At 36.0% G+C, this 11188-nt stretch overlaps 1 protein-coding gene across 5 annotated transcripts in view; it reads left to right on the top strand.

Annotated features, from left to right (window-relative positions):
- Window positions 1–10622, top strand: part of TMEM161B (transmembrane protein 161B) — an 83138-nt gene extending 72516 nt beyond the window's left edge. For all 5 annotated transcript variants that reach the window (XM_030565864.1, XM_030565865.1, XM_030565863.1 and 2 more), the window contains one exon: window positions 623–10622. In XM_030565864.1, coding sequence (XP_030421724.1) covers window positions 623–900 — 278 coding nt within the window. In that variant the 3' untranslated portion in view covers window positions 901–10622. The remainder of the gene's footprint in view (window positions 1–622) is intronic.
- The last annotated feature ends 566 nt before the right edge of the window (window positions 10623–11188 follow it).

The raw sequence follows: 11188 nt of genomic DNA on the forward strand, positions 1-11188 counted from the left end.
GTTCATTAAAAGAAATCATGTGTAACCAATAATATACGAAAATGTTTTCTTGTCATTTAAAGTAGTGGCTTTAAGACTATTCTGTCTTCTTTCTGATTAAGACACCTGTTAACCAGATGTTAATTCCTATTTGTGATTATTAATCCAACAGGCAAACTATTTAGTATAACAAACAAATTGTGATGTTTTATGTATATTGAAACATGGATCTTTCTGTTTATAAAATGTAAAACTACTATATCAATTATGCTTTTTACATGTATCATTTTATGGAAATCTGTTAATGACATTTTCTAATATTAGTTCAGGTCTTATCTTTAAAACTGCATGGACTTCTTGACCCTATTTGTAAATGAGGCATGGATTTTCTTCTAGTATTAATAGAAGAATAGAGCAACACCAGACCATCATGAAGGATATGTCTTACACTGTCTTACCAGATCTACTGTAGTGTAATTAGGGAGTTGACATCAGGCATTTTGCAATTTTATATTTAGGAAGTTATTTAGAAAGAATTTTCTATTTCTAATATGTCATGGGTACTGCTGCTATATTTATAGACTTGACCGAAGTAAAAGGAGATGGAATCTAGTTGCTTCATTTATTATCTTACTTTTAACAGGTAATTATTCTTGGGGCATCTATCCAGAATCTAGCTCTGACTTTCCAGTGGAGAACAATCCACTCCCCAATTCAGTTTATTCTGAGTCTCCACCTGCTGATGGGAAGATGGAGGTAACTGTAGTACAAATAACAATGGCATTGGGCAGCCTAAAGAACATTTTCACTCCTCTTCTGTTCCGAGGACTCCTGTCTTTTCTCACCTGGTGGATTGCTGCTTGTCTCTTCTTCACAAGCCTTTTTGGGCTTTTCTATCACCAGTATCTGACTGTGGCATGAATAATCAGCTCACAAAGGAAATATCTGAAGTTAACTTCTCAGTTCAAACCCATGTACCCCAGAGGGGCTGAAGAAAAAATGGAAGAATGCATACGTGAAGAAAAAACACATATCAGATTTTATTCTTAAATGCTTCCTCTGTATTCTCAGGGTGAATATTGTTGCTTCAAATCACAAGTGGGTTTAACTTTTGTTACCAAATGGTAGGTAGGTAGGTAACTGCTGAATTATGGTATTGGAACTGTGACTAACCTTCTTGTGTGGCTGGTATTGGAGGGCTAATTAAAAGGGTAGCGCCTGTGAGTACCTTGCTTTCCATTAATAGTAAGCTGCCCTGAAAACTTTGTATATTACTTCAGTCGTTGACTGATGACTCTTAGTGGTATTGAGGTACAGGTAACACTAACGGTGGCTGTCTAGTTAAACATCTTGAAACTGAGCCATACAATGGGGAGAGAATAATTTCTGTTGGAACGATATTGATCACTTTTCTGTGTGAAAAGCAAAAAAATCCAACAGGACAGAAGAAATACTGTATATTACAGTAAAGAAGGCTATGTAATATTTGAATTTAGGGTAGGAACAAATGCATGGACTCAGCAAATATTGCTGCCTAAGAAGTGCAGGAATGCTCATGCTCTAAGAAGAATATTAGAAAAATATATATTGTCTCAATCCCTGCAGTCATTTTAAAGTAATGGCCATATAAACCCTCACAAGTACAGTATTGGTGCTACTATTGATCCACAAATTCCATTTGGGTCTTTAAAATTTAATTTTTCCAGATAATAGATAAATTACATTCAATTCACAAAATAAAAGGAATAGATTATCAACACTGATCAAACTGTTAAAAAAGGATACCTATAATCCTGCTGAGTGTGCATGTATCTGTAAGTGTGTGTATATATATATAAATATATATTATATATTAGATATATAATATATATGGAGTCTATAAAAATAAATATTGAATCTTTAAGTTGCTGAATGTAAGTTACAGGGCAGTGGGATAGGGACATATATGTACCTAATGAGTTCAAGATCTCTTTTTGAATGAAAATTAAATTTTTTTTGAAAGTTCAGCTGAAAGGGCTATTCATTTTTGGTGCCTCTACAAAGGTACTTAACTTTAATAAAGAACCTTTGCAATTTTGTTGAAAGAGATTCACCCAGAAGTTATTACTCTTATCTTTTCTGCTCTCTGTGATCTTCATTTGTTAGTCTAATGTGAGGTTATCCTGCTGATGTAGAAGTATTGAACATCTTTTAGTCTCAGAAATGTATTTTCTGTACCTTAATTTTAAAATGTATAGTAAGGAGGAGAAAAGTAAGAATTTGACAAGTTTTGTTTAGTTTGAATGACAGATCCTAAGTTGAATACTTTGAGAACAAATTAGAATGACTTTTTTTTTTTTCAGTTGTTGTTTTCTGTATACTGTAATCAGAAATGCAGGATTGGGAATTTATTTTTTAAAAGTATTTTACTTTAAAAAAAAAGTGTACTGCAAAAAGATGTGGTTTTGTATGAGGAAGTAATATTAGCCAGACATAGAAAATATGGGTAACGCTTTTGAGTTTCTTTGAATTATTTGTGTAAAGCTCGGAATATAGTAAACAGAAATGAAAAGACTGTTAAAAAATGCTTAATTTAAATGTTGTAAATCTGTGGTATGAGAAAACAAAGCTTCAAAGAATACTGAAAATTAAGGATTTGAGATAGTTATCAATTCCTGTCTCTCCATCAAATGGCTTTGAAAGCATTCAAAAATATTTTAGCTCATTTGCTGTTACCTTAATAAGTTTTATATACCGCCACCTCTCACCTGCATCCCCCGCTGTGCGCACACTCCCTCTTAAATATCCTGAAAAACCTCTTAAGATCCTGCCAATTACTGTAGGAGTATAGTACTTTATAACTAACAGTGCTGTAAACTTCACTTATACCCTAATTTTTAAAAGTGACAGTGGCATCCACTACCTGAATGGCCTAAAGAATATTTGACTTCATAATTTCAATACTTGCAACATTCCTATGAGAAATGCCCTTTCAGATTGATTGACAGGTCCAGCAATACTGGACAGTCCCATTTGTGGGTGAGTGTTGTATATGATTAGCAATGGAAAGAATAAGGTAGCCTTTAAGTGGTTACAATTAGATTTCCTAAGTTACTGCTTAGGGCCAAATTCACAGTCCGTTTTGGTCAATTTCAGAGTCATAGGATTTTAAAAATCGTAAATTTCATGGTTTCAAAGTTTAAATCTGAAATTTCATGATGTTGTAATTGTAGGGGTCCTGACTCATGAAGGAGTTGTGGGGCGGGGTTGTAGTACTGTTACCCTTCTGCGCTGCTACTGGCAGTGGCACCGCTTTCAGAGCTGGGCAGTTGGAGACTGGTGGCTGCTAGCTAGGAGCCCAGCTCTGAAGGCAGAGCCGCTGCCAGCAGTAGTGCAGAAGTAAGGATGGTATTGCCACCTTTTACTTTTGTGCTGCTGCTGGCAGTGCACTGCTTTCAGAATTGGGTGTCTGGCTAATAGCTGCTGCCCAGATCTGAAGGCAGCGCAGAAGTAAGGGTGGCAATACCACAACTCTCCTAAAATAACCTTGTGCCTCCCCGCAACTCCCTTTTGGGTCCGGACCCCATTTGAGAAATGCTGGTCTCCCCTGTGAAATGTGTACAGTATAGGGTATAAGCGTACAAAAGACCAGATTTCATGGTCTGTGATGCATTTTTCATGGCCGTGAATTTGGTAGGGTCCTGTTAATGCTCCCTTTAGGGGGGAAAAGTCTCTTAGTGTTGTTTCATTCTGACTGCAGACTCAGCTTGCGAAGTTGAATCAATCTGTTTAAGAAGCTTATCGTTGCAACTTGAAGAGTAGCAATGAAATTTAGATTCTTGAAGGATAATTAATCGATGAGAAGACCTGCATTTCTGTACATGAATAGAATTTCCATCCCCATAGATTTGTTGCCACCACTCCTAACTGAAAATTAAGTGATTGTATAAGACTTTTTTTTATAAAAAGATGTGTGTGTCTTATATGACAATTATTAATATGGTTGGGCTTTATAGAGCTGTTAACAAGTGTCAGATGTCTTACTCTTCAGAAATAACACTGATCAAACTGATACACATGGAGAACTGACATTGATACATCAAGAAACAGCTTGATTATCTTTCTATCTTTGTTCTGATTACCATTTCTAGCCATTGCCTCTTGAATGTTGCATCCAGCTCTGTGGTTCTGCAGGTTGCAGGTTGCAACCCTTCAGTGACTTTCATTGATTTAGAATCTAGAGGACTTCTTGTACAAAACCTATGTAGGTCAGAAAATCTTTCTGACGTAGGGGAAGTGGAGAAAAGTGGTTTTTTTAAGGAAAAAAAACATTATAGTGATGAGTATGGTATAAAACACATCTGTTGACTTATAGCTGAATGGCACCTTCATGAGCAAATGAATAACCCGTCTTGTGCTTCATCTTAAGTGATTTGTAGTTATCTTTTACCCTCGTGTATCTGTCTGCCATTCTCATCAGTAACCTGCAAAGAAAAAGTAGGTTTGTGCTTTTTTTTTTTTGTAGTTGTTGCATCTTTATTATGTATACAGAAGGCTTATCAGGTATGTACTTTTGGCAGGCGTTCTCCTTTTTTACATTACAAAAATAAGGTTTTCTTAGTTTCTTTTGGAGGATTATATGGACAGCTGCAGAAAACTAATGGGTTTCAGAAATATAAAGCAAGTGAAACCTGACTGGGAAAGCAGTTTTTAGTCAGGCTGCTTAAAATGTTGTGTGGCCTTCTTCATGAATTATCTCTTTCTGAGAAAAAGAACTGGGAGATAAGATGTCTTTAGTAAAGATTCAACAGCCCTGTCCATTCCGTTAAGAAGATGTGGCTTGTGAGCCTAAGGCCTTGACTAAAGAGTGTGATTTTTAAACCTACTAGTTGACCTAAATTGGAGTTTGTGTTTTAACTGAATTTGAGTGGCTTATTTCAGTTTAACTTGATCTGTGTATTTTTAACAAATTTAAACTAAACTGAAATAAGAATAGCAAACCATGAACTTGCATCAGTTTAACTAAACTGGTTTAAAATAACATCTTTTTAATTAAATCAGTAGGAATCTGTGTCTAGACCAGGCTTGAGACCTCTGAGTTGTCATCAAAAAGTAGGGAAGACCAGCCATGAATTCCTGATAGAAACTATTTTTAAGCTTACAAATGTTTTTTATACATCATAGGAAAGGAGAAAAGGTCATAAACCAGTATTTTTCACTTTGCAGGGCACCTTGGAGTGCCTTTTGGGCTGTACTATCAGCATGTAGATACTTCAGTAATTATAGAGGTCTTCAGGATTTCCCAGCTGCCTAAAAGTTTGCAGTTGTTTGCAACCACAAATTCTGTATCATTTTTTTTAAACCTCTTTCTTACATGAGAATCAACCAGTACAACAAAGGAAAAAGGCATGTGGTATCCGAGAGAGAGAACGACAAGCATTATATGGAAGAAGAGCTGCCTTGGAGGATTCATTGCTCAAACCCGGTGTTACATAACATCTATTCTTTATTCTAAGGAGATGGCGAACTTGTGAACAGGGAGCCACTTATGTTCTAATTGTAAAGTCAAACTTACCTAGAAGCAAGCACTGTGACATGAAGATACGTTAGAGGTCTAAACCACAACACTCAACTTCTGAGCATATAATATGGTTATTGTATTCAGAAAATCCCAGCTAATCTCATCCAAACAGCTCTTTGTCTTTGTCAGCCACCTCTGGGTGCAGAATTCACCACTGTTAATTGATGTCTTAGGTTTAATATTTTTATAAGTAAACTTATCTGACCATGAAAATTGTTTGTCCTCATAGATACAATATTGTGAAGTTAGTGATGCTGTAAAATGGAAGATTTTATACTTTTTATTCTCAAAGACCTTAGTGTTACACTTTTCCTTTTTAAGTCTTAGCTTGCTTTCCATAGAGGAACTTTGTGTTATGTCAGCCAAATAGCCCCCAAATTTACTACTACACATAGCCTATTGCCATTGGTTTTTTCCTCCACAAAGCTATTAAACATTTTACTCGAGCTTGAAGAACAATGTCCACAATAAAAATAGAAATCATGAATGAAAATACTCAGGCAAAAGGAGCTGAAGTGTTCTATATTAAGGAAATGTTCCTAGGTCAGAGCGGGATCTTAATAAAAGAAAGACAGCAGATTACTAGTGTTCTAAATGGTAAAGTGAACATTTACTGTAAAATAACAAATAGGTAAGACTGTTGTTTTAATCTACAGCTTAAATCCCCAAAATAAGTATTAAGGGCAAAATCTTGGCCTCTCTGATAAAGACTTACTCTGGAGAGTACAAGTGTTACAGAAATATTAGATACACTGTCTTGTTGTTGGTCAAGATGGCTCAGGGCAGCCAGTCATGCTGTACAGTGACATGCATGTTACTTCTCCTTTGAAAAGCATCAGCATGCTCGCCAGTAGTGGCAACATTGTGGTGCGGTACCTAGTCATCATTCCCAGCATGAGGTTAGAATGACCACCTGCTGCTGTGGGGAGGGGTGGATGGGAAAAGCTCCCTCAGGGTCTTACTCACTTGCATACCCACATTGCACCAATCAGGATTTAGTCTAAGGCTTCCTTACTGCAGTCTGCTTAACATTTTTTACAAGGAAGTTTGTTTCACTTTTCCACAAAGTGTGTAACTTTTCAGGCTATTTGCTGAAGCCAGAGAAAAGTAAACCACAGCCCAAGTCCTTTTGGAATCTCCCATTATTGGTGTCAGGAGAATAATGATGTACCGGTCACTGTTTTGAGAACCAGTATATATGTATTTTATATCTTTTGTTGTAACAGTGTTTTAATGCAAATTAAATTTTTTTGTAATGCTGATGCCATGGAACATGTCTTCCTGTTTATTCATGTCAGTGCCTCCAGTTAGATCAGATGTTTCTACATGTTGATGCTTTTTTAAACTTGAAGCCCAGATTGAATTTGTAACAAGTATATGCTTAATAAGCATAAATATATACTTAATAAGTATATAACTTAATATATATTAAGTATAATTTATAAGAAGTACAAGCTTGTTTTCAGTCTGTAAATACAAACAGTTCCTTCGGTTAAGATTCCCATTATTCAAAATCAAGGAACGGAAGAAGTTGAGATCCGCAATCTCTGTTAACACAGTATGTTCATGACTTTTGTACGCTCCTAGGTGAATTCTGCGCTAAAAAATTAAAAATTCTGTGCAGAATATTTTAAATTCCTCATATTTTGTAAAAAATAATGCCATATAACCATTGCCAGTTTCAATTATTTTGGTAATTTATTTAAACTACAATACAATGCATGGAGCATGGGAGTGGGGAGTTCTGGAGGAAATCCCCAAATTCTCTTGTCTGATTGTAATGTAGCTATTTGACCCTTTATTTCTAGTTATTAGTCAACAAATATATGCATCCATATGCTCAATATCATCATAGGCAACTGAAGGGCAAGGTAAAACTGTAAAACTGGGAGGTCAAACTGTCAATTTTATATTTGCTATTGACCATTTCCAGAAAGGCTGACAGTAAACAGTTCTTGGAGCACATTTTGATAGGAAAATTTTTCAGTCCAAAAATTTAGACCAGTTCTAATCACTAAAGCACTATAAGCATTGATAAGGTCACTGTCATTTATAATAAGACTCTTTGAAACCATTCTGGCAATGTAAAGGAGCCTTAAAACTTTTATGCCTGTCTTATCCTCCCAGGGGGAATTCACTAAGAATGGGAACAGTTCACTAACAACTATGGGAACAACTTAGCCAGCAGGCTGCTACATTCTGCTCTGCCTGAAGGGACAGAGTCTACCTCACACATACCTCCAAATCCCCAGAAGCCCTAACCCTCCACATGGGATTCACCACAATAGGGAGTGAGAGGGACAGAGTCTCTTTTGCTTGCATGTCTGCACACCCAGCCCCTCTTCTTCTCTCCCCCCTCCCCCCTGCAGTGACTTACGTCTCCACTGGCTGCTCTAGGCACTCAAGCCAATGTGCCCAGGCTGCCTGAGAGGGATGTGTGACTGCTCTTGCAGCTTCCCTTTGTTTCCCTGTAAAAAGTCATTTTTCTGCAGGAAAGCAAAACATTTTTGTAGGGGATGTGAATTGTACATGTGCACAGTGATGCAGAATTCCCCCAGGAGCACAAGTAGTAAACCACTGTAGCATTTAAAGAAGCATATTTTTGAATAATCTTACTGGTTGTCCATTTGCAATTACTTTGTGTGATAGTTTTGCTGTATTTTTTAAACTTGATTTATGTTTTATGCTTATAAAATGCTATTCCCTAATTTTCAGTATTCTTTGTAACTTTGTTTACCTATTATGTCTTGTTGTCCTATGTATTTCAAAAGCAGATGGGTATTTACAATATTTTTCATAAAAGATAAAACAAAAGTGTACCAAAAATTCCATTTTGTAAATCTGATTCTTACATGTGTAAACATGGTGTGCCGACAAAAACTTTATTTCTCCTGTTTCTGGTTTTCCTATCTTAAATCGTGCCCATATTCCACTTTAGTTATCTTGCATTGTTAACTATCTTGCATAATTTGAGTAGATAAACATTTTCAAGAACAAGAGTGGGAAAACATCTGTGGCAGAAATAGGGGGGGAAAACCTGCTTTTATCCTAGTGTATCATTCCCTTTTAAGTATAAGCAAATATTGTACTTAAAAATACTATTAAGTTGTTTAGACCCAGAATTTCACTCAAGTTAAAATTCTTGTAAACTGTAAATTATTGCAAACTGTACATGTCTCCAGACTGTAAATATTTTTAAATCTATCATTGTTACTGGGAACTTTAAAATTAATGTTATGTATAACCTCACACTTGTTGCTACTGAGATTGCTTTTGTTAGTAATGGGTACATAGATCAACACATTCTGTTCTTAGAACTATGCTGGCATAGTAACAGATTGTGAACAAGAGATGAAAAATCTGTATTTGCCAATGGAAAAGGTCAAATCTCACGGGAAACTTCCAAGCCTCTTTTTCTAGATTAGGGTAGATTTTCAAAAATTTCCCACTTACACTTTCAGTTCCACCATCTTGGCAAGATTGAGCACCTTCATTTGATTGTCTACAGTTATCACTGTTTTAAAACACTATATTGATTAGACCTGCTATGAGCAAAGTTGCATGACGTCGTGCTTTAAAATCAGGCACACCTTCTAGGGTGTACTGCAGAGGCCTTCCAAAAGTTGCTAGCATAGTGGAACCCAACTGGTATTGGCAAAGCCACATCATTTTTTAAAAAAATTAAAACAGCGGATGAGGGTACAATATTACCAACTGCTTTTGTACAAAGAACAAACTCCATCTTCTGTGCACATGAGGTGTTACTAAAGTGCCTGGACCTGCACATTCTAGAGCAGATACTAGGAAATGACATGTCAAACAGACATTTTCTAAAGTTGTGCACAGGCCTTTGTGCTTCTCTTGGTAGATATGCATACCTAGAAGAGAGCCTGCATTTTCTTAAAAGGAGATCAGCTAGACCTTAAAAACTTGCCATGGGAATTTAATTTTAACTCATTTATATATGTGTGTGTATATACGTGTGTATGTATAGATGATTAATGTGGAAAAATAAATTCTCATGGCTAATATTTTAACCATATATATCTTTGAATTTCCAATAAGTTGATTTTGCTTTTATCATATAAATATTCCAAGAATTCTGCCTTCCCTTTACAGTATTTGTAAGAACACCTCAGTTCCTCCTACACTTTCACACTTTTTTCATACTTGAGATTAAAGAAATTACAATTCTATAATGTTGGAACTGTCTGCAATGGAATGGTTGACTTTGAAAGAAGTTTGTAACAACTGCTTTGCTCCAGGTTTGTAGTTTACACGCCAGTCCTGCAAAGACTTGTGTATTTAATTTGATCTCAATGGGACTATTCATGAGTTTAAAGTTTAGCAAGTGTGGAAGTTTCTGCATGAGTTGAGCATTAATGAGGTCAAATCTAGGATACAAAAGAGCAGAAATTACATGACGTAGGGGGCTGAACATAACGGATCCAAAACAGGAGACCAGTGTTAACTGTTGTACAGTTTTTTAAATTTTGTATTTTTTAATAGCAGCCTAATGTACTGTTGAATGCTTTTGGTAGGACAGTGGGCTGCCAGCTTGACTTTTAACTATTTTTTATAAGAACTTGCACGCTTTAAATTTTAAGATTTAAAAAAAATCTATCAAACGTGATTGGTCTGATTCAGCAGGAAAACAAAGTGATGAAATAAACATTATTAGATGCCTAGTCTGGAGGTAATTATTTTGCATGTTACATGTAAAGTTTGTAAATTGAACTGTTTGCATTGAATTAAGTTTGTACCAAAGGAAGCACTCCTTAAAGGAAGCCTTATAGAGCGTTGAGCTTTTAGCTCTTAAAAATGGCTTTAGCAATTAGTATATTTAATGTATATAGCACACGGTTTGGGGAAAACTTGTTCCTGTAAGCTACTATACATTAGCTTTTTACACTGTGTGTAAGAAATTGTTGCTTAGTGCTGCTAATGGTTTGTCTGGAGAATTAAAGAAGAACTTTCTGTTTTGCTTGAAAAGTGTTAGCATGTGTCAGGCAGCATTTTCCTAATGTTGATGAAAATAGTAATAAAGCTCGTTGAAGTTTTTGATGTTAATTTAATAAAATTCTGTGAAACACAAAGATTATGCTTTTTGAGCTCCCCAGTCATTGTTGGGTGGAAAATTATAATATGGTTTGTGGTTGATAGTACATAATTTTATTTAATTATGTATAAAAGAGAATGTATACTGGTTAAAATACTAGTGGGGGGTTGCCACAGTGACTGGAGGGGAAAACTGTTGATAAATTGTTGTACAGGAACTCACTCATCAATCTTATTTGGATCGTCATTGCCAGGGCTATTGTGAGGCCAAAAGTGTAAGTGCATTTGAAAAAAAAATTGGTTAAGTTCATAGAGGATAGGTCTATCAATGGCTGCTAACCAAGATGGTCAGGGACATAACCCCATGCTCGTGGATGTGTGACTGCCAGAAACTGGTTTCAGGGTATCAGCCGTGTTAGTCTTTATCTGCAAAAAGAACAGGAGTACTTGTGGCACCTTAGAGACTAACAAATTTATTTGAGCATAAGCTTTCGTGGGCTACAGCCCATTTCATCGAATGCATAGACTGGAGCACACAGCAAGAAGATATTTATACATACAGAGAACATGAAAAGGTGGAAGAAGCCATAC

The sequence above is a fragment of the Gopherus evgoodei genome, chromosome 6, assembly GCF_007399415.2.
Source record: "Gopherus evgoodei ecotype Sinaloan lineage chromosome 6, rGopEvg1_v1.p, whole genome shotgun sequence".
Taxonomy (NCBI): Eukaryota; Metazoa; Chordata; order Testudines; family Testudinidae; genus Gopherus; species Gopherus evgoodei.